This window comes from Falco punctatus, assembly GCF_963210335.1.
Source record: "Falco punctatus genome assembly, chromosome: 2".
Lineage (NCBI taxonomy): Eukaryota > Metazoa > Chordata > Aves > Falconiformes > Falconidae > Falco > Falco punctatus.
In genome coordinates, this window is record NC_137581.1 from 88,931,046 (window position 1) to 88,954,906 (window position 23,861).

Genomic DNA, 23,861 nt, shown 5'->3' on the forward strand with positions numbered 1-23,861 from the left:
AGATTGAACTGAGAAGACAAACATTCTAAATTAATATTTGAAATCATTAATTGATTTTTTTATAAAGTTGATTTAGATGTTGCATGCTATTACCTAAGACTGTACAATAAAAAACCCACACAACAGTCACTAAAAATTCAGCACCACTTAAAAAACTCATTTCATGTGGCAGAATATTTTCTGAATACTTACATTATAGTATTTTCTGAGGTAACGTCTAATATCCAACAGTAATTTGTTGTTCATTTGAACCACATAGTTGAAAGGAGGCTCTTGACATTCAGTCTTACTGCACCTTTGCAAGCTGAGTTCAATAAATCGCCCCTGAAAACATAAGTGTAAAAACAGCAGGCATCATTACAACAGGTGAAGGTAGCAGAAGTTATCTAAGGAGTTTAAGACATAATACATATTTTTAAAAAAGAACAGTCTTAAAGGGCCTCTAATATCTAGGACTTCTTTCTTCAGATCACAGTTGGCCACACCCATATAAAGACTTCTCTGACCTAAAGTTTTCCCCTTCTCTTCTTAATGAAAGGACTTTTGGAAAACATGCTTCTTCACCTGCTACAAAAATAAATAATTCAAAAAATTATGTTGAGTAAAAAATTTAATCTATGGACAAATCACACTCCCCTGTCTCACCTCAAACAGCACAGGTTTGTTTTTTTTATCAGGGACATCAAAGCTCTGCTCAAGCCCACGGACCAGAACACTGAAATCAACTTTACAGCTACCAATTATGAAATTACCAATGGGGTGGTAGAGACAAACCTCATTAAGCAAGAATGACATTATCATCTTTTATTTTCTTCAAGTGGACAGAATAGCTCTTTACAGTTTTACACCATCTCATTCCCCTTACTTTGAAAACCTCTGAACACCTGACATTAAAATTTTAGAACCTGGAAGTGATGCCTGAACAGTTGAAAGCAGGTTGGTACAAGTCTCGTTAAAGTAAGAACAACCTGGTAGGTTGGACAGTTACACAACTGTTAGAAAACTTACTTTCAAGGTAAGCCTTAGCTTTAGTGAGTCATCTTGGCTAGCTCTCCCCCCACCCGCCCAACACTAAATTCCAGGTGGAAGAGCGGGGTTTTTTTTGTTTGGTTTAGGGGCTTGTTTTGTTGTTTGGTGGGGGAAGTTTGGTGTTTGTGGGGGGTTTTGGGGTGTTTGTTGCTGGTTTGTTGGTTTTTTTTAAGGACTTTGACATCCACTTCTCTCCAGTTAGCCAGCCCATCTGCAAGCTGTCAAGGCTACATGCAATTAACTATCTTATTTACAGCTGTAATGAACAAAAGTCAAGGATTCACAAAGGATCACTTGATTTGTGTCTTGCTTGCTTCCAAAGACTTCTTTATTTTGATTCAAAAAAATGCAAAACATCTGCTGTTTGTCCAAATTAACTTAAAATAATTACTTTTAATTTAGATAAAAGATTTATTTGCTTTCATTTTCAAGGTTTTCACTACTCTGAAGCTCACTAATTTGCCAATGACTAGTACATACATAACATCGCTGCAGAGTTAAATACTTGGCCCTATTTCAAGTTGTGATCCAAGGTCAGAGATACATTTTTTTGGCAGAACTTCTCAACAAGAATGTACCCTTATGACTTTTTATGTTCAATATACAAAGACAGAAGGAAAGATAACACAGAAAAACATTACTGTCAAGAAGGGAGGTGGGATGTAGCAAGATAAACACAAGTTTCAAAAACACTTTGTTCCAATTAATATGATTTAGGATAAGAAACTGCCATTGCCATATGAAAGTTTCATTAAATAGAGAACTGGAAGTTACTAAGGTGTTAAGATAAGGATTCCTTAAAAAGTTATACCAACAATCATTCACAACTGCGGGCAAACAGATTAATGAAGCCAGACAATATCACATGTTCTGCATGATGAAATGCAAAAGTGGGAAAAATGTTTCAGCACTGTCCTATCAGCAAATTTTTGTTCCAAAGCTATAAATAGCAGGATTCAAACAATATGGTATCTTCTCCTACATCATATGAATCTTATCTGAAAAGCCATTCTCTCTACAAGTATTTTTCTCCCTCACCGATGAACAGGAATGAAACAGAAAAAGAACTAACCGAGCCATCAAAAACATTGTCATAAATATTTTCTGTTCCGCATTTGAGGCAGCAAAACTTGAATCTTTCACAATCCCTATATTTCTCCTTATCGGTGAGCTGAGCTGGGCCACCAACCAAGGCAACATTCTCCTCATCTTTATGGTAATGGTGATGGACTCTGAATTGGGAGGGATCCAGTCCTATTAATAAGAAACAAAAATTTCAAAAGACTAAGAGGTCAACCATGCAAGTAGGCTCATTTTTCATATGCTTGGTGAAGCAGATTCAAAAGAAAGTTACAAAATGCAAATTCAGAAGCTGAAAATATCTCCTTAGCAAAACTTGCTCTATAAAACATAAATACATTTTACAATTCTTAACCACGAATAGAGGTTCATGAAACATGAAGTAATCCTCTTACTTCTCTTCTTACGCAAGATTGCTTTATAAATAAAGCAAGCACACTGCACTATCATGGGAGTATGCAACAGAACATTTTGTTTCTGAGGAAACCACTTCTAACGGATGGCTTTATTTTTATTTTCTTCTTAAGTTACATTGAAAATATTTCAATAAAAATGTGCATCATTATTAAGGAACAGTCTTTAAATCAAAACGTTACCATTAAAACTGAAAACAGAGAATAAAAACCCCATTAAAGAAACACGGGTGCACTGCTATTACCAACTCCTTCAAGTCCGTATACAACTGCCAACTCTGATTTCAATGCAGTGGTCGATTTCATTTTGGCTCAGTGGTTAACAGCATGTAGGTTTCAGTCTAATGCAGTGGTTAAAATTCAGCAGCAGCATTTAAAACGGCTGCACTGGAGACTAAATGCTTTATTTTTGATTGCCAGAACTCAAGATTTTAAACAAATAAATACACAAAAGAGATCCTAAAAATACTGATTCAGCCACAAATAAGTAAATAAGCAAGCAAGCACGAAGTTCACTGCCCTAGGAATAAGACTGCCAAAGTAAACTTAACAAAAATCTACGGGTTTTGTCATCCTTTGTCATGTGCAGCCGTTTAGAAGTCCATGTATCCCATTTTCAGGTTTTTTTGTTAAGTCTATCAAATAGCACATGCTAGGAAAAAAAAATTAATCAAACGAGCATGTAGAAGAAAGCATTCATAAAACGATGGCTTACTTTATTATTAAGATCAAAAAGAAGCACTTTAAAAAATATTTTTAACAGTCTGATTAAGCCAAGTAACAGATTACCACATAATAACTTATAGCTTGTATAAATTTCAATAACAAATCTAATAATTACTATAGAAAAAGCAAGAAAGATTACAAATAGGAAGTGAAGCTAGATTTTACAGTTCTTCTTAACCTTACTATACAGTACCAAGAGACTTAAAGGCAATGTTTGGCAACAATATTCAGTTAAGCTCGACAAATACTATTTCACATATAAACAGTTGTGTTATACAGGCAGATATAGATTGTCTTTGTATGAAAGATGGGTATGTGTGACCTTACTATTGCTATTCTGAATTTCTATTTTGCAATCATCAGATTCAAGGACAAGGAAAAATTCCATGGCCAAAGAAGTTTATTTGGATCTTGATAGACACAAGGCTTCACAAAATGTAATTAAGCTTCTCAATTTTGATTTTATCAAAAAAAAACAGATGTCAATGGATAAAGATAGTAATTCACCTCCAAGAGGTTCTTACACTTTTAATACAGTTCTCTACTATTTATTAAAAGAAGTGCAAACAAATTAAAAAACATTGCTAATAGATTGTTTTATACTCTGCTACATATGGTACACCCCCAAAAAGATTGTGGGGTTTTGTTTGGGTTTTTTCCTTTCTTTCCTCCCCCCCCTTTTTTTAAAAAGGATTGGTAATATATTTGCTGTTTTAGAAAACAAAGAGTATGTTCTGCAACACACAGGTAGCAGATAAAAAGTTTAGAAAGGGGGCTTAAGTGTTGTATTAAGGTTTTGCAAAAAATCAACTATGCATACAGTAGATTGGACCTGAAATAGTAATGGTGAATACAAACAAAAATTCTAAAATTACTCTTGAGTTCAGATGTGGAATGAAAAAACATCACTACAACTTTCCTATATAGATGCCATTAAAGTTCTGCTAGAAATCTACCTTTGGTTGTTTCCCAAAAGGCAAATATAAAGCAAAGTAGTTCACTAAATTAAAGATAAAAGGACATAAATTCTGATCTTCAGACAACTGCAGTTTTCCAGTATTCTGTCAAAATCAGTGACAGCAAATAAGAATCTGGGCATTTGATAATTTAACAGAAAAAAAAGTGTTATTAATTGAAAGAATTTAAATCACACCTATCTCTGAACATTGTTAGTTGCTTTGGCTGTAGAACACAAGAAAAATATTGTGATGATTCAAGCCTACATCTAACTTTTGGTGTGCAAACAGCCCCAGTGAAATCAAAGGGACTACAATTCAGGCTTTTAAGGAACATGCCTACCTTAATTATCTTGTGGAATTGGGACCTATTTTATCTATTATCTCCTCTCAGGAATAGTTAGTTGGTTCAGTTATTCCATTTCACCACACTAACCGGTATCCTCTCAGGCCAGGTCACACCGGTCATATCACTCTGCTTGGTAAAGAAAACAGGGGCTATCTGATGGGTGAGGGGAAAAAAATACTATCTGGTTTTGGTAATTTTTAAATTAATAGGATGAGAGTAATCAGTGAACTTCTTTGAACTCTTCTTTTTTTGCCATGACATCAAGAAAAATCAAAGTCACTTTGACTTAATCTGACATGAAAATCTTCAGGGCTATCATTAAATTACCAAGTCCACATCCCACATCACTAAATTACCTACACCGCAGGTAAGCTTTGCAACCCCACCAAAACTGCAAGGTGGCATGCATGACAAAGAAACGCAACATTAAAAATATGCCGATGAAGTCAGGGTGACAAAAGCAAAAAATAAAAAGTTCCACGACTTGTTCCTGAATTATTTAGTTGAATTATCAAAACATTTACTAACTAGCGAGCAAACGAGGTCACACAGGAAACTGGAAAAAGGTCGAATAAATTTCACTAATCACAGTATCTTAAAAATAACATTTCTGCAGCGGGTTTTTACGCGCCTTGCCACGCAGGCCCCTGCCGCGCCCGCCCCTCCTCAGGGCCGGGGCGCAGCCGGCAGCAAGGCGGGCCGCCCGGCCCCGGCCCCGGCCCCGGCCCCAGCCCCCCAGGCAGGCGTTTGGCAGCCCGCCGGCCGCTTTCCTCGCAGGCCGCTGAACAAAGCCCCAGGGCTTTCCCTCGGATTTTGGATTTCAGCCGCTGGGTAGCCGGGAAGCACGGAAAGTTTCCCTGCCCGTACCTCCGCCCGTTAGACATTTTACGAGCGGCAGGGAAACGCCATGCGGTGCTGCCACCTACAGGCTGCGGCCGCGCACTTCAGTCAGGGCGGCGCGGCGGGGCCGGCGCCGGGCCCGGCTTGAACCGAACCCCGGCGGCCAAGGCCTCTGCCCTCGGGAACACACGCCTTTTTACATTTCTCAAAAGTACACGCTCCTGAGCTGCAAAGCTAGGGTGCCTTCTGCACGGCGTCCTTACGACGGCCTCTTGCACAGTCAGAACACGCCACACTTCAGCCACTCTCCGCTTCTAAGCGGGTCTAGAGCATCTCAAAAAACCCCAGCTAGGCCACAAACAGCATCATTCATACACTTTGGGGTTTATTATTGTATTTTCATGACGTTTCGCCGTTACTTTAATCTTCATTTCCATCATTCTACTCTCACTTCACTCCCTAAAATGTGAGAAAACCAATAAAACCAGACAGAACCTGATACAATGCCTGCATGCTACAAGGAGAGCTCAGCTGTCCTGGTTTCTGTCAGGAGAGTCAGTCTGAGTAGCTGCTAAATACGACGTTAAAGACATTTACTAAATGACTCTCTAGGAAGAAGAAGAAACAAATAAAAGAGAAGACAGCATCTTTAAGGTGGTGGGTTTCCTTACAAGGAGCAGCCAACAGGCAAACACTGCAGGGCAGGAGGTACTGATACCAGGAAGTACTCTTAATCGTCAGCACCCAGTAATGACTCTCTATAATTAGACAGCCTTCCTAAGAAATGCCCTAACGCCAAGCAACCCGCAGAGCACCACTGCCAGCATCCACCTGTAAGTCAGCAGCACATGTCTCTTTCAGAAGAACAGGACACAGTCTAGGACAGCAGTCAGCAACTTCCATAACTTAAAGAAAATTATGTTATGCTGTTAACAACTACAAAAATCCCACGGTTAAATGACTCCGTTTCCATAATGTTTAGATACTTTTGACAACACAGAAATAAGATGTGATCTTAATCTTTGAGACAAGGAGCAGTATGTATCAACAAAACCCCCTTAGTTTAAATATGTTAAGAGAATTGTTCTGCCAATACAGTTCATTTAAAAGCTATAGTTATCTTCAGGATGAGTAAGTAAGGTTTCCAAGCATTTAAGAAGCTCAGATTTATTGAATGATACTACTAATCAGACTGCACACTTTACTTAGTTTCAGAAACCCTGACAATCCTCATCTTGTCACACTGCTTTTCCTCAAGAACTTCAAGAAAAACAGTGAATGCAGGAGTATGCCCATAAGGTTCTTGGTTTTGGGAACAATGACTTTCCATCTCTCAAAGGCTAGACAGACATCCTACAACATCCAAAAATAAAAGGCAATTTTCAGCTTGATTCCATAGTGAATAAATATGATATTTAAGGAGTTCTCTGCAAATTTTAGGTGTTTTTATTTGCTTTTGTTCTTTAGCATCTAAACTAGCTTAAAATAACTTGCTTTGAGCACAGACGGAACAAAGAACTTTTCATCATTTTGACAGAGCCAAGCTTCCCTAAGCAGAGCTCAATTTTATCTACTTGGACTAACACAGTGACATGTCAATGAAATATTCACCTTACAAAGGGATTCTGCCAAATATGCAACTGTGATCTTTTTTCTACAACCATTCTCTCCATACAGACACATACCTTACATAACAATAAAGCAAATCAGGCAGAGGAAGACACACACAGTGAGAACACAACCAAGTTTTGGTCCACTTGGACTCATCCTTCAGCACACCAGCTTTCTTCTTCAGAAAAGAAAAACATGCTCTTTTGCAATATAGAAAAAACAACAGGAATTTGGGTGTGTAACATGATGAAAATACTAAGCAAAAATGCCCAGCTTAGCACCACAGATCAGCAGTTTCCATGTTTGCTTGTTTTAGCAAGCTGGGCTCAAGTATCTTGTAGGCTTTTGTATCTTGTAAATTATTTTCACTTTCTTTGAAACAAAACCACTTGACTATTCCCTCCAGTACCCTTAAACAAAAGGTGTAAGATAACTTTAGCTTGCAACAATGTATGACTCTGATTAAGTGCTATATATAGAACTAAGCAGAGCAGAAGTTTTGAAAAAGACTTGACTTTACCCCCCAGCTGAATTTAAGCATTCCCAAGAAAACAAAGCTGGAGAAGGATATAACATTTCTACAGCACAGCAAGGTCAAACTGAACACATTTCAGATCTAGGATTGTAATAGATACATACAGGTTTTCAGACTGACAATTGTGTACTATTAATAAACTCTCAGCTGCATGATGCTATTACAGATCATAAAAGAAATTTTCATCTTGAATGTACTATAGCACAAAAAGCAGCACTGGCATTTGCAAACATTAGATGCAAGTGGCGCATAGTTCTTAAGATCTGGGCCCTTCATTTAGGTGCTTGAAGGGAGCTAGTCTTTTCTGAATATCTGACCTGTTGTTAATATGGAACAAGTCTGAATTTGAGCTTCACTCTACAAAACTAATGATCTTTGCCAAATAAAATATATTAACTTCAGAATTCTTTCCTGTCTTCTACCTAAATGAAGTGCAAGTTTACTGCCTATTTTAAACCACTTCAACCTAACCAAGCGTGCTTGACCTTTTCAGTCAGGCATACCACATAGTCCACTCTGACATCAAGGGAAAATGGTATACCCAAGGCCCTGCACCGCATGAACAGAATGATTTGTATGGTCAGCCTGCATGTGTGAAGCAGGACTGACACATCCTCAAAGCCTCAGAGCTGTTGAGGATACACTGCAACATCAAACACCTCCAAGAAATACCCTTGCAGACCCCCAGAAAAACCAAAATTTTCAGTTTTGCAGTGTACCAGGTCAGAATAGTCCTGAAGGCAACAACCTGCCAGCTGGTTGTAAGTGGCCAAATCCTGGATATTGGCTCTTGCCTAAACACAAAATGCTGAGGACCAACTCTTCTTTTGAGTGTTCCAGAATTCTGAATAAAATTTCTGCAGGTCTGAACTTTTGCAGACACGGGCATAGCATCAAACGGGATTATTAAACTGATGCAGTGCAACTCTCCAAAAGTGTTCTCTTGTAGGAGAGGACAGTCTTGCCAAGAATTAGAGCAGCCACCAAGATCAAGAACTTTTTTCCATGTCCTTGAGTAATAGTTTAAAAAATAATGAACTAGATGTGGGATACAAATCACAAAATTTCTGTTTATCAAGGAGGTCAATTATGTTTGTTGGTGCATCGATTTTAGGGAGGAAACAACACAAAAAGGGTTACACACAGAGCATTGTATTTTCACGGAAAGAGACACGATAGAACTGTTAACAATTTTTCAACACCTATACTTCTTTCTAGGTAAGAGGCCTGTGGAATGGAGAAGATGGAGGCAATCAGAGTTGGGCAGAAAATAATCTAATACCTTTGACATCCTCTTCAGAGGAAAAACAACTCTACCAAAATCAATTCCCTGTTGCTCATTTGAGTAAAAAATAGTGATTCTGTGGGTCACTTGCATTAGTCACATTTTTTTTTATAGCACTTTTTTTTTTTTTTTTTTTTTTTGCCACTTTGTTCCTCCATGTGGAGCAGGCAAGAGTGTTACTAAGGTTTTGTGTTTCCATTATCCACTAGGTCAGTTCTAGCAAACAGAAGTCTTCACTTGCACCCTGCTAAAAAACTATGTACTTTCATTATAACTATGACTACTTTCTCCCTGGGAAGTTGCTCGAGATGCTAGTGTTTCTCTCTGGAAAAATGCTAGTTCTGGATGCACACTCCAGAACTACTTCAGTAACTCAGGAAAATCTCAAAGACTGTCATTTATGAACAGTAAATTTTTGCAACTCTGAAAAAGGATTATAAGATTAAATTCCTCTTAATAAGCACCTTCTGAAAAAATTGTATCCTGCAAAAGCCATAGAAACACACAATCCAAGCTGCTTTCTACAGACTGCAACACAAGCTATTGTTCATTGTAAAAAGACTGATTTAGGGAAGCATTTCTGTTAAGAAACATACATTAAAACTTCTCACTTTGTCTCTTGTAAGTCTTTAAATAAACCAAATTTAGAATACTTACCTAACCACGTTGCAATAAGAACAGAATCAATTCCCTCTATGGGCTCACATATTCTAGCAACTACTGGATGTATTTGCTGTGACAGGTAGTACTGAGTATCGATAGTAAGATGGTCTTGCTTTTGCAACTGTTCTGGAGCATATGCTCGCTGGCTGGCACTGAGATCTGATCCATCCTAAGACAGGAGACATACATGAAACAAAGTGTGGAAAAAAGTAAAATCCACATTCAGTCTATACAGAGGATTGTGCTTCAAATAGTATGCATTACTTTAATGCAAAATTGTTACACAATTATTCTTTCTTGGTTGATTTATTATGCATCTGATACAAATCCAGTAGTAGTAAAAAAAATATTGCATTGCTGATGCTGGCATCAGCTAGCAAGTTCAAGAATGTAAATCCAGCTTGTATTATTGCAGCCTACACGTGCAAATCACTAAGAGTAGACAGAGTAAACAGTCCCATCTGTCAATTCTGAAATGCACAATGAAAACACATTGTAACCATCAGCCCAGTTAAAAATACATGGAGGATATGCATTTTGGATTCACTTTGTACTAAACTAGCATTATCATTTTGCACAACAAGCAAATTCTAAGTCGTGGATATCAAAACTGTAGCTGTTTTGCTAGGAAATTTATATTCTTTGATTCTACAGAGAAACAAATAGAATGAATGGTCAGAGAATAGACCATCGTTCATTGGCATGTGAATAAATGACAGAGGCAGCAGCACTGATTTGAAAGAGCAAATTCTGAAATATTTGGAAATACTGAAAGAAACACATGGTGACACCTCAAGCCAAGAGATGAACACCACTTGGAGGTTATAGTACACTATACATTCTTCTCCAGCTTGAAAAAGGAAGATAAGGAAAAAATAATTCAATTTGGGAAGGCAATAATTAAATTGAAAACAGTATTTATGAAGGAATTAAGTATCAATTCTGAGGAGATGGTACTCTTCTGGAAAACGTAAATCATTCAGTCTGTTGAATCTCATTCTCAGTCCACAGCTACACTAAGAATTTTTTTTTCATGTGTGTTAAAAATCTTAGAGCAGAACTTAAGGCAGTATTTTAGCAAGCATTCAATAATAGAAATAAACCTTAATGGGGATGGGGATGGGGGGTGGGGAAGTACTACAGCTTATTTTTTGCTAAGTATAGTCTCTTTTTTGCCTTTTTTTACAGCAAAATAAAACTAATACATTAACATATGACACCTTCATTTTACAGTTAAGACAAGCTACTGGCTTCAATAGGGTCAGCAACCATGGACTGAAAACCCATCACTAATAAAGACAGACTGCAAGCCATTGGTCCCTCCTACTCCTTTCAGACAACTTTGTATTCAGAACAAAATTAATTTAGGACTATTCAGCTCATCCAGCTGCTTTGCAAAAATAATTACAATGTAATTCCTTCAGCTCCCTTCTTTCAACAAGTACATTCTTCTCTTGTATTGTGCCATTTCTCAGCAGTACCCATGGCCCAGCTCTCATAAGACTTGGCAGCTCTGGCATGCCAGCTACGAACTCAATTAAATAAAATACAGTATCTGTCAGTTTTTATTGATGAAGGAGCTGAAATAGCGGTCCACTGTAGAAGTCACATTGCCAGGTCCCTCAGTTTGGCGTAAGAGATACCTTGCTCCATCTAATCCAATTTACACTCTTTAAAAAAATATTAAATCTGAAGTGAAGTCTGTATTTGTGAGATAATGATAAGCATTTATAGGATAAACACCTGAAAACAGAAAGTTCCTGTCTATCCAACAGATATTCCCCAATCTATCCAACAGAGGTACTGCCAGATCCAATGACTGTGAATTGAAAAGACACAGGTTGAGCCTGGAAATAGCAATGACACTAACCACCACCACAAATTAGCTTTCTGAGAACGACAGGTTTTTTGCCATCAGAATTTTCTTCTCTTTAAAATGAAGACTGGATATTTTCCTTAAAAATAAGTTATAGATCCCACCAGAAATTAATTAGGGAAATTTTATCAGCCATGATATGGAAATGGTCAGATGAACTAAGCTGATCACAATGGATCTTTCTGTCTCTATAAAACTAAATTTAGGACAGAAAACCGTTTTAAACTATAACATATTCCCGCTACAAAAAAATGCCAAAACATTTTTTCCAGTTGTTGTGTTGAGTTTCTTTATAATCTCTCAAAACAATACCTAGTATTTAGCTGTAAATAAAGACATTTTTACCTGACAAATGATATATGACACTGTGTCTCCTGCCTTCACCTTTCGGCCTCCTTGAGAGTTTATCCACATGGCAACATGCACATGTGGCAGGCTTTTCTTGTCAGGATAATCCTGTGGATCTTTTGTCAATGCCTAAGAGATCAAAGCAGGAAACAGAAACATAACTATGAGAAAAGTATTTTACTTCAGCGATGGACAACTCAGAGTTTTAAAAGAAAGATTATATAGTAGCTATTGTCATCCACCCACTATTCACAAGTACATTTGTAACACAAAAAAGTAAGCTGAAAAAATTGTAATAAAGGTGTTTTCCAGACATTAAGGTCTAGGTACCAGTCCTTCATACTTTAAAATTGTTATATTAATAAAATGTGAAGATGTTTTTACAATTACTGTCTGAAAAATGCATTACATTAGAAGCACAACAGTTCAAAACAGTTACAGATATAATGCAAGTGTTTTAAAATTAAACTAAATTGAAGATGAAAACATTATGCAAAATACAAAAATAAAGCCAGAGATTACCCTGCACCAGTTGAGGTCATAAAGTAAACCTGAGTATCAAGTAGTTAAGTGTATTTAACAAGCTCTGTAACTAGAAAATACAACTGGATTTAAGTATTTCCACCTATCTCATACCACTGAGATTCCACAATGGGTTCTTCCTTTGCATGAAATAACATTATATTTAAATATTTATCAATCCTAATTCTTAGAAGCAACTTACAAATTTGTCTTAACAGTGAAATACATTGGGGTTTTTTCCTAAGCAGTAAAACAGAGGAACATTCATAATTTAAAGTGAAAATTATTCCATATATATCTTTTACTGGGACACTAGTACTCTTACAATATTTGCATTAGAGTGGTCTCTTTTTTTTTTTTAAGACAACCATAAAAATCACTGCTTTCTCTAACATTGATATGGCAACCTGAACACATTTCTTAACTGATTGATTAACACAGTGTTACAGAGCAGACAGATATCCAGCTGGCAAAAGAACGAGATTTTTGGATGGAGCAAATTTGGGAAATCTATTAGACGCACGAGAGGGGCATGTAATATCCAATTCATTAGTGAAACACACCTCTAGCAGGGACAGGGGAGGCTTTTGAATTTAAATATACACATTTCATTAGGGATTCATAAAAATAAACCAAAACCACAATGCCATTGCTAAAACTCTTGTAGATAAAGCAGAGTATTTTACTTCTTCCTGCAGTAGTCTTGAATGAGCTCTCAAAATGACTATCAGTTTTCTGCCACAGAGATTTGAAGGGAAACTAACAACAGTATGATTTTATACGGGTTTTCTAGAAAACAGAACATTTGATTCAATTAATTCTTTGGTTTATGTATTTTAAACCTGAAATATTAAGTAACAATTTAGGAGAAAACTTCTCCTGAAAGCATGAGATATCATGTCATTCTCAACATGCAGAATCAGCAGGGAAGACAGCAGGATGGAATAAGACACAAAGTTCTTATTCTGAGGAAGCAAGGCTGACCTCCAGCCCCACAAAATATTTTTTCTCATATTGTAGGATCTTTGCAGTATGTTCCATGCTATGCAGTATCTAATAAAACTCCTGATATTTCACAGTGTCATAAAGATTAAAAAGGTTTTTATCAGCAGTCAATACAATCAGGAACAGTAAAGTTTTTCTGAGACAAAAAAAGAGTTGAGATCATTTACCTTGTTTATTTCAAACTGATTTACCGGGATCTGGCCATTGATGACATTTTCTCCGATTTCTATTAGCCGCGTTTGAATGTTTTCCACAATTATGTCTCGGGGCTGATCAGAAAGAATCTGACTGATTATATAGCTGTAAAAACAGTCCAGAAACAAAGAAAAGCTTAAGATATGCAAACCAAACCCATTACAATAAACAAAATTCTCTCTTCCTCAGGTTACCTCTAGAAATTAAAGAGCCTGAGGATGAAGTGTGATGCAAAATTTACAGAAATTTGCTAGGATATTTTATGTTGTGTTTTATTTATTTACTTATTTTACTAAAAGCAAATTATTGCAAATAGTTCTAATGTTAAACAGTGATTTGGAATTGTTGAGTGCAACTGGTTTCTATTTTCTGCTTCCATTTCATTTTTCCATTTATTATTGCATAGCAGGTATCTTAAGATGGGGGAGAAGAGAACATATCAAGTAAGCAAAGTCTTGCCTATTTCTGTAAAATGTGGTTGGAAGATCTGCCAGCTGCAGAAGAGTTAGTCACTAAAGAACACTCTCAAACATTTGTATAGCTTTAATTACTAATACATTCCTAACTTGGAAAAATTTGCTTCTATTATGATGCATCTTTTCTTAGAAAATGCAAGTCTTAAGAACAGTAAGCAAGTGTGTGGTATATTTTTACAGATGTAAAAAAGTACTCATTTTTGGATACATTTGGACCACAGTTTAAGTTAAGCTTTCAAGAGGCAGTACGCAATATAATTTGAGTCAGCCCCCAGATGACCAGCTCTCCACCCGCTCCAATTTTCTTTCTACAGTGTTAAAATGTATTTTTATTGAATTTAAGCACAAAAATACCCTGTGCAATGATGATCAATAAATCAGCTATCCAGTATCTGTCATAATGAACTATCAGAAGAATCTCATTTGAAAAATGGAAGAGAAACAGTCTTGTGGGAACGGATCATCTCCTCAGCTGCATCTGCACTTCCAGCATTATCAGAGGATACTGAAAGAGCTGACCACCAGCTTCTTCAACCATCTTTCAAAAGACCAGGCCTAAAACCTATGACTCCAAATGCTGATAGCACCTATCATTTTCACAAGACTTCATCTGGGGTTTATTAAACTGTATATACAGAATTGTGACAACTCAAATGCACAGCTTCCACAGAAGATACAAAAACAAATTCTGAAATTAGAGACATCAGCCTTGCACAAGTATAATCTGTTACCAATGCCAAAATGTAACATTTACCACCTCCTACAACAATCAGTAAAGATGCTCTAACACTGGTATTAGTTACCAGCTTGCACTGTTCAGGAAACAGACACATGATACCAAATGTTTATGAAGCATGTACTGTTTAAATCAGAGCAAGAGAACAATGCCACAAAGCAGCTCACTTTCCAGTCTCTTTTGCAAGATCACACCAGTCTCTTCGGACTATATCCAGTCCTTTCAGTTCTTGTCTTGTTATGTATTTCCCATCTCCTGTTGGTTCCACAGCCAAGGCAGCATATTTCTTCTTCTTTAACAGTAGCAAGGACTTGAAGACTCCATCAATATCAATTTCCAACAATTTATAGAGCTTGTTCACTTCACTTTTAACCTGCAAATGCACCAACATTAAAACCAAATGCAACACCTTAATAACTACGGACAAATTTAACTTCCATCTAGAAGTGTATCATTCTGAAGTTTTAAAACAATTAACATTACACGCTGTGTGCTTGCATACACATTTTAAAGACTTGTCAGATATCATTAATCGTGAAATTAAGCACACCGTAGTAACTATGAAATGCTATTAAAATTAAGGTGCACCCATTGGCTTCTTCAGGATTTACAGCCTGGCATATCTAACTCCCTAACAAAATCAAGCAGGGCAGAGAAGCATGGGAAGTGTTAGCATTTTGTTTGTTAAAGCAAAAACACCCAAACAATTCCTCTGAACATTTTTCTGCTATTTTTTGTAAGTCTTTCTAATTTGGGGTTTTTTTTAACATGATACTAACCAAGCGTTTAAAAATCAGCAACAGTGCAGTATGGAGTATACTGGCAAATCTCACTCACAAGGATGCACAGAAAATGAGAAAAGTATAAAATTCTGCTGAGTAATGACTAAAATGAGCATGGATATAAATAATGGGAGGTTAAGGGCAGGAGTGAACACAACCAGAAACCAGTAAGACAAGGCTAGATGGGAAAAATTCAAAAATTCAGAAAGAAGATGAGAGAATTTTCTCCAATAGAAAACCAAAATTAATCTCTTGGATGAACAGTTCATAACTGAAGACAGGTGATAAATTCACACTACATCAGAACAGGGGTATATACACCAACTGCTCTCACAGTAATTGACTGTATTGAACCTGTGTGCCTTCCATTCAGTCTACATTAAAGCAAAAGTATAATAAGTGCAATGTAAATATCCCTCATCTCTGAACATGAATTTCTGGGGAAGAAATTATTATGCAATAGAACAGTGAAATTTCTTAGTGTTCCTCATCAACAGATAGAATTATCTTTCCCGAAATTTTTTTTATATGAATTATGCAAAATGAGGAAAACCTAAATGACAGAAGTGTTTTCAAAAACGTTACCATCACTTTCTTGAGGAATAAACAAACAAACAAGAAAAATGGGAAACAAGAAACATAAGAACCACTTTTTTATGCCACAGAAAAAAATATTGAGAGCCACAACTTTCACAATTGTGATGCTAAATTAGAGTGTGTGCTTATTTACAGACCTAAGTTTATTCCTTTCTCAAATCAAGTACACAATATGAAAATTTTCATCAAAACATGTCTGTCTCTTTAAATAAAAAAACCCCAACAACCAAACAAAAAAACCCAAACCAAGAAAAACCAACAAAAAATCAAAACCAACTGACACAGGATACAGAAGTACATAGAATAAAAAAGCCTGAGATTTAACTCAAAAAGAATCATTAAGCAGGCAACAAGTTCAAAAACGTACTTATTCTCTCAGTAAACCTGAATCAAAGTCAGAAGTATTTAACTTATGGTGATGATCCTGTCAGTCTTTATAAAAATTATTATTATTTAACTGTTCCTCTATAGCATTTAGCCAGCAAATGAGTACAGGGACACAAACCAAACCAGAATGAAAACACACACACAGACGGCTACAGTAAGATTAAACCTTCTTACACACTACTGTATATATACTTGAAATTATATTTAGTCTTGTTTGTGGCAAACAAACAAAAAAAGAGAGATTGCTTTCTTCCACACCATCAACCCTCCTGCTACTTGGTTATAGCATCAAGATATTACTCCTTTTTCCATGCTCCTGACATACATCTACTTCTCAAAGTACTAATTTAGCAGGAAGGCAGAAGTATTCTAAAAAAAAATCCAAAACCCCAGAACCACTCTTGCCTTAACATTTCATGAGTTTTGTTTAATACTATATTGGAAAAAAAACTCTACGCCTTCTTTGAGTTTTTTAGAGCTTCCATAGCTCTCGTTTTCATCACAATTTTTTCCATCTTTCAAAACCAACTTCTCTTACATCCTTTCTTTAAAATGTTCTGAAATGTTTCTCACTTCACTTCCACAATTTCAGAGTGCCACATAACTTCCACATTGTCAATTGCCAACTGCTAATCAAACAGATCTTTTCCATACTTAGAATACCTTGGAAATTAATATTTGAGTTTATCACTGGAAATCTGATGGCACACAAAGTGTAATATACTACGTAACTAAACAAAATTAAACTGATAGACATATCTCATGTTGAAACAAAACCCATTAAAATAAAAATTGTGTTCACATAATTGGAGCTAATGCAGAGGAATTGTACCTTACATTTTGACTTACCAAGTATTCAGATAGTCTCTTGGTAACTTAGGATTGGTGGAAAAGCTCATTATACAATGAAACATTTCATGTAATTTAATCACTTTTTAAAATGCACAAAATAGCTACACCTGAAGAATGGGGCACTGATCTTTCACTACTCCCTAGCTTCCACACCTTGTCAGATTCTTCCTCATGGCCTATTCTCTGCTTATGCCATGGAGTCCTCTCTTAATACCAGCTGTTCCACATAGTGTTACAACACAGACATGTAAGAAAGCTTAAAATAGAAAAAATTCCTCACCTTGTTCCCCAGCTTGAAGACCTCATCCAAATTGGAGCTATTAGTGTTTATCATAATGGAATCTGTGTCTCCATAAATCACTTCAAGGTTCATCTAAATGAAACAAATTGCTTTGAAAAACAAAACAGAACGACCTCATCTTTTTAAAATCCCACCTCATTTTAAAGATTCAAAAATATCATTATCTCTGTATTATCCCTTAAATACTAAAAAGTAGAAGAATGTAAAGTAAGTTTTACTGAGAAGTCTGTATATTTCATTAAGACATTTTTTAAGAGAATAATGAAACTTAAATCACTGATACATTTAAAAAAAAACACAGTTCATTTGTGTACATAATATAAGTAGTTAAAATTTTACTAAATGAATGTTAGAAAAATAAGTCAGTGAACAAGTCTAATCTTGAGAAACAGCAGGAACTCTAATCAGAAATAACTTTGGACTGCTAGGACACAAGATTGCTTAGACTCAAAGACTGCCGAACAAATTCAGGCTATTCAGATAAGGCATTTAGCCCATGTGCTTGCAAGAGAATACCACAGTCAGGTATCCTATCCCATGTGCAGCCACCACTATACTACTGCCTTCCATACAGTCTACATTAAATCAAAAGTATAATAAATGCAATATAAATATCCCTCATCTCTGAATATTCTGGATATAAAAAAAAAAAAGTAGATATTCTGTTTCAAACAAATCTTGTTAAAGTATCGGCTAGTGGATACAGTAACTGAGAATAGCACAGTACCATCCAGATTAGGCTACTGCTCTTACACTTTTTCAGATTATGCATGTGGCTTCACATTTCCATCTTCCCACTCCAATTGTTTTTTTCTGCTGTAATGTAATTACCTGTGTTAGTCCTCCCCTGGGCAGCGGATCTTTCAGGGAACAAGGCACTCCTTTTGGCTAAGGATCTAGCTACTACAACCCACAAGTTTTGTATCCCCAGGTTGAACTACTCAACAATTACACCTGGAGATGAACACAAACACCTACTCGACTCCTCTGAGTGACACTCTGCCCTCCATATTATCTTTCATTCTGAGCACAATTCAAATGCCCTACTTGGAAAAGACTGTGTACAAACATGAGCCATACTGCCATAAATACTCTGGGATAATGGAGCAAACTCTAGACAAATTGAGGCACACAAAAAAGCCTGAGGTGCATACAAAAGTGCAAAGAAAAATCAACACCACCATTAAATGTGACCAAAAAAACCCCCAGGCAGACGCATCCAATATTAACTTGAAAAAATGAAAACCTGATGTCTTCACTGGTGAAAAGTCAATGCAGCCGTAAAAACTGCAGCACGGCTATGTCCATGTTAAACTCCATACAATCAAAAAACCACTCTGTGACAGAATTTAAAGGATGCCAAAAAATAAACCATAATAAAACACTAGAACACATGGTGTAACAGGTCTATGAGTAAACTCTAATTAGCACTGTCACTAATTTGCTTGAAACAGTCACACATAGGCTTCAAGCAGGGGCCAGATCATATCTGTGGTAGGAAAAGAAAAAAGCTATAATCCATTAGGAAGGATTACATTTGTAAACCAGGCATCCTAAGAAGTGATTTCAGGTCTGTTTGGGCTACAGTACTCCTAGAATAAAAAAATTTCACCAGGTGTGCTCTTTAAGGGTTGTTTTTTAATGAAAATGCTCAGCATTACCTTTTGCACCATCTCCTTGGTATGCATCAAAATCTGAGAAAAAAAAATAAATCTAAGATTAGTGTATGATATAATTACAAGCTAACATATGCAAACATATCCATTAGGTTGCTAACTCCAAATGCTCTCACCTTTCAAAACAAAGCAAACCTGGCCACACACAGTCACCTCAACACTCCTATTACATGAGCAAATTCTCATCTGACCTTGCATTAATGCTATTATTAACTCCCCTAAAACAAGATTAAAACAAATCTCAAAACTGCATGTGCACACACACATTCTACCTTGGGAAAAAAAGAACGCTGAATCAAATACTCAAATAAAACCTAATTGGGAACTGCCAGATTTAATCCTCTCTCAGTAATTTAGGTCAGTTGTCTCCTTCATATCCATCATCTTATCTCTCCATGTCATTGCGTTTTTCCCCAAAAACATCCTGTCTTATTCAGTATAGCTTGGATGGTGCTCACCTAATAACAACTTAGTCAAAAGGTTGATTACCTTTCTAATGACCTCAAAATGGGTCATCAAAACCTAAGCTCCTTAGGGAAACCAGAACTGGGACAAGGAGCTGGGATAGAGATAGGAAACTGATGTTGAATCAATGGGCAAGTTTCTCAGCCAAGTTCCCTAAATGCTCTGAAAAGCAATTCTCTGAACCTCAGAAACAGCTACAGAGACCTCACATGAGTAGGCGACTACTTCCACCTCTAAAACTGGTCAGTGTAGCGGAGAGGTGTGGAACAGCTATCATCTGAAGCCAGATACAGCTGTAATCCAGAAAAGACAAAGTAAAACTAGCCTGATGAACCAAATGCGTCGCTGCTGCATCAGGAAGGGCTTGGCAGCTGCATGAGAACCAACATCTGGCCCGCTCCTGCTGTCACTGGGCTATGTTTCCACCGTATTCCCCATTTTCTTTCTTGTCAGCAACCTGCTGCTCTTGCACACAGCTCCAGATTCCAGCTGGTTAGACCCAAGTTCCTGGTTTCAGTTCCTTTCATTCCCACTCAGCATAAACCTCAGCTCTTTTTCAGCTAGTCCTGCTAATTGTATATATTTATACTTTCAATTTTCTTAATAGAGGATTACTTTGAACCACTTGTTATAGCTATGGTAGATCAGAGTCTAAGGTTAAAACAAACAATTTGGTACTCCAGCTTAAAAGATAGTCAGCCAATGCACTATTTTAACAGGTTATATTAAATTGGGTAACCTAGTCTAAGTTTTATTATTTTTCATACATTACATTGCAATACTCCTTGGCCACATTTGCCAAAAAGGCAGAATTATGCCTTGTAGTCAAGAAGTCTGTGACAGGGTGCTGAGCAGTAGAAATCAGCAGGGATGAGGAAAGAAAAGGACAAAAAGGGAAGAGCTGGCCACACTCAGTGGGGGTAAGACCATCTTCAGGGAAATCTCATGACTTTTGTAAGGCCAAGGAGCCTAAAATGAATCCAGAAGTCTTGACTATTGCAATATTGACTACTGCTATGGTGGCAAACAATTCTGAAACAACGGTGAAATGTCCATCTCTGTGTAACAGTACACGAACAGAATGACAACACTGTCATTCCTTCAACATTAATGGCAAGTTTCTTTGATATTTCTGAACCTTTGAACTACCACAGCTATAAATACTGAAGTATGATGCTCCACTATGCTTGTTCAGTTTGTTTTAAATTATGCACCACAGAATTATGCACCAAAAGCTGTATGCCCCCAGCCTTCTTAGTTTTGCAATGCCTGACTTTACAAACTTAACAGAATACTTTCTGTTCAGACACATTTTCTAGCCACTTTCATCTTTAAAAAAAGAAACTGCTGCACCTAAGGATGGACTCAAGTCTCCCAAAGTACAAAAACATGAACTAAGCAAACATAATATACCATTCCCTTCAAGGCACTTAAGGATAGGTTAGGTTCCAAACCATGATGTAACTTTGACACAGCTGACTCACAATGAATGTCCTTATCAGGGTCACTCCCCAAGCACATATGAATACCTATAGATTTACAGTCTCTGGATCAAATTCAAAACGGCCAGTTGGTTTAAAGTCCATCCACTGATGCCACAAACTAGGTACTCAGACAATGTGATGCCTGAACTCTGCTGAAGTCCTGAACGGCAAAACGCCTAGCTGGCCTCAATCTTCTACGTAGACAAAGAACAGGAAAATGGTGAATCTTAACTGCAGATTCACCCTAGGCTGTATGTACTCAGACACACCCGATTCCATTTTAATCAGAAGCTTAAAAAAGATATTCCACTCCTATTCATCTCCTAGTAAGTGATTCAGACAGCATCGCCCCATCACCTTTCCATGGAGTTTTGAAATTATTCTAAAGACACGTATCACTGGTACATGACATCAAATTTCATACACAGTAATCAGAATTCCAGGTTATTCACCACCACCCTCCTTCTCTCACTTATTAGCTAACACCTACAGAGAAAGGTTATGCCTTTCCCTTAGTACTCCAAAAGCAAACATAAGCCCCTAAAACAAAACTTTAAAATTGGACAGAGAAATGAAGAGTTTACATGTAAAAGAAAAGGCAGCCTACCATTTTCCCCCTTGATAATCTCTGGCATTTTTTACTTAATTCTCTGAAATAATGCCATCTATTAATAGTTAGAAAGATAACATTTTTTTTCCAAATAGGATTACCCCTGTGCAAAGACTGTTTTTCAATTGTTTCCAATGACAGCAGTGGATGTAGTTAATAACAAGAGGGTCACAGACAAGGTAGCTTCATCAAGTGACTGGCATATGCTAGTGCTACCCGTTCTGACAGGAGATCACTTGTAAGTGCCAACAGCTACAAAACAGAAGGTTATAAAGGCTTGCTAAATTCATTAATAAGGCAGTCGGTAGTTATCTGATTTCACAGCAACACCTGCATATTTATCTTCTCATTACCAATTGGATGATGGAATTTTTTTCAAGTACATTTCAAAAATCTGCCAACTTCAAGTGTAGAAAAAAAATAAACTTTGTAGTTAATTTTTCCCTTAACAAAGTACAGCTGTTGAGAATAATTGTTCAAGATCTTACCCTGTAATGTCAACTGCAGCAGAACAAAGAGTATTTAATTAGCAAATCTATCCAGTAATTCAACACCTATTATATAAAATGCCTTCGTGATTTTATTCAGGATAATTTGCTAAGAGGGTTATTACTGACATTCAGATGAAATTTAAAATTCCTACGCAAGTCGAGTCATAATAGCAGTAATGATCCCCCCAATCAGGAGATACTGTGTCACACAAGGTTCTTTTGCAATGCAGCAGCCGATTTCCTGACTTCTTAATTCCTGGGCTCAGCTCAGTGAGAGCCCTTCATGCCAATATTTCAGTCAGCAATACATCCTTAATGGGACTCTATTAAAATACCTAGAATAAAAATTACTCTTTTTTTCTTCTTTTTTTTTTTTCTTTTCTTTTTCTTTTTTTTTTTTTTGTTAAAAAGAACGACAGCACTGCTATCATATCAATCATTAGCAGTTTCTCAGAAATGCACAGCAAAGGGAGGGAGGTTTATGGTGCGGCTAGGAAGACAGGAGAAAGAAGAAAGAGAATAGGAAAATTGTTACTCACTAGTTTCCTTTTGCAAATAATGTTGTGCTGCTCATGAGAGCTGGATTGTCTCCTATTGCAGGCAATCCAAGTAGGAAGAATTAATTGCCTGGCAACTCATCTGTACAGCCATGCTCCCTCCCCCCCCCCACCCCCCGCAAACATATACTTCTAAAAACCTGTGAACTTCTCAGCACAGTGAACATCTGTGAAATTCTAACTTTTTTCTTGTAAAAGCAAAACTAGCAACACATATTCTCTCGCTCATGAACTGCAAGTCAGTACAAACAGAAAGATTGTAATTGCAGACAAGCAATCATCAAACTGCAAAATCTCCTGTCCTAACTCTACTCCAACTCACTAATTAATTAATTAAATGAAGATGTGATTTAAGAAAGGGAATTATTATAAATAAATAAATATACAAAGAACAGCTTTACTATTATCCATTACATCAAATATTTTTAAAGATTCCTTATTTAAAAATCACTAAAGAGTCCCTTTCAATGAGAGGACGCTTATGTGAACACAAGCTGATACCTGAACTAAAAAACAATAGGATAGAACACAAAACTAACATGCTGATGCAAAGATTTCTTCTGAAGACACACACATTTTCTGCAGATTTCTGGGGTTGCAGGCAAGAAGGAACGAAAGGGAGACTTAAGACGAGTGAAAAAACTGACCAGAATTACAAAAATATTCCACCAAAGTTGCATTAAAAACCAGAATCACTTATGCATTCACTTTGCACAGGGAGAAAAACTAACACACTGAGGGCCCTGGCAAAAACTGTATTTCTGAAGACTACCTCTAGTTATCTAGTGTAGACCTGATATTTGTTTCCACCTCAGTTGTTTACTCATGCATTTATATACTAAGAAAATAATTCTGTCGCTCACTTTAGTAATTCATATTAGCTAGTCCTTCCCATAACACAGAGGAATACATGAGCAGGAAGAACTGTGTTCCAGTATGCAACACCACTCATAACCTACACAAGAAGCATTTCTGAACCTCTGTGTTTCTGCAACCTATACACCAGCTTTGCTA

At 36.8% G+C, this 23,861-nt stretch overlaps 1 protein-coding gene across 2 annotated transcripts in view; it reads right to left on the minus strand.

Moving 5' to 3' along the window:
• The window catches only part of POLA1 (DNA polymerase alpha 1, catalytic subunit), a 215,053-nt gene that overhangs the window by 109,397 nt on the left and 81,795 nt on the right, over window positions 1-23,861 (minus strand). For both annotated transcript variants that reach the window (XM_080377635.1, XM_080377634.1), the window contains exons 27-34: window positions 19,226-19,258; window positions 17,544-17,636; window positions 14,813-15,018; window positions 13,406-13,538; window positions 11,709-11,840; window positions 9,482-9,656; window positions 2,102-2,283; window positions 193-324 (exon numbers count right to left, since the gene is read on the minus strand). In XM_080377635.1, the coding sequence (XP_080233761.1) occupies window positions 193-324; window positions 2,102-2,283; window positions 9,482-9,656; window positions 11,709-11,840; window positions 13,406-13,538; window positions 14,813-15,018; window positions 17,544-17,636; window positions 19,226-19,258 (1,086 nt within the window). The remainder of the gene's footprint in view (window positions 1-192; window positions 325-2,101; window positions 2,284-9,481; window positions 9,657-11,708; window positions 11,841-13,405; window positions 13,539-14,812; window positions 15,019-17,543; window positions 17,637-19,225; window positions 19,259-23,861) is intronic.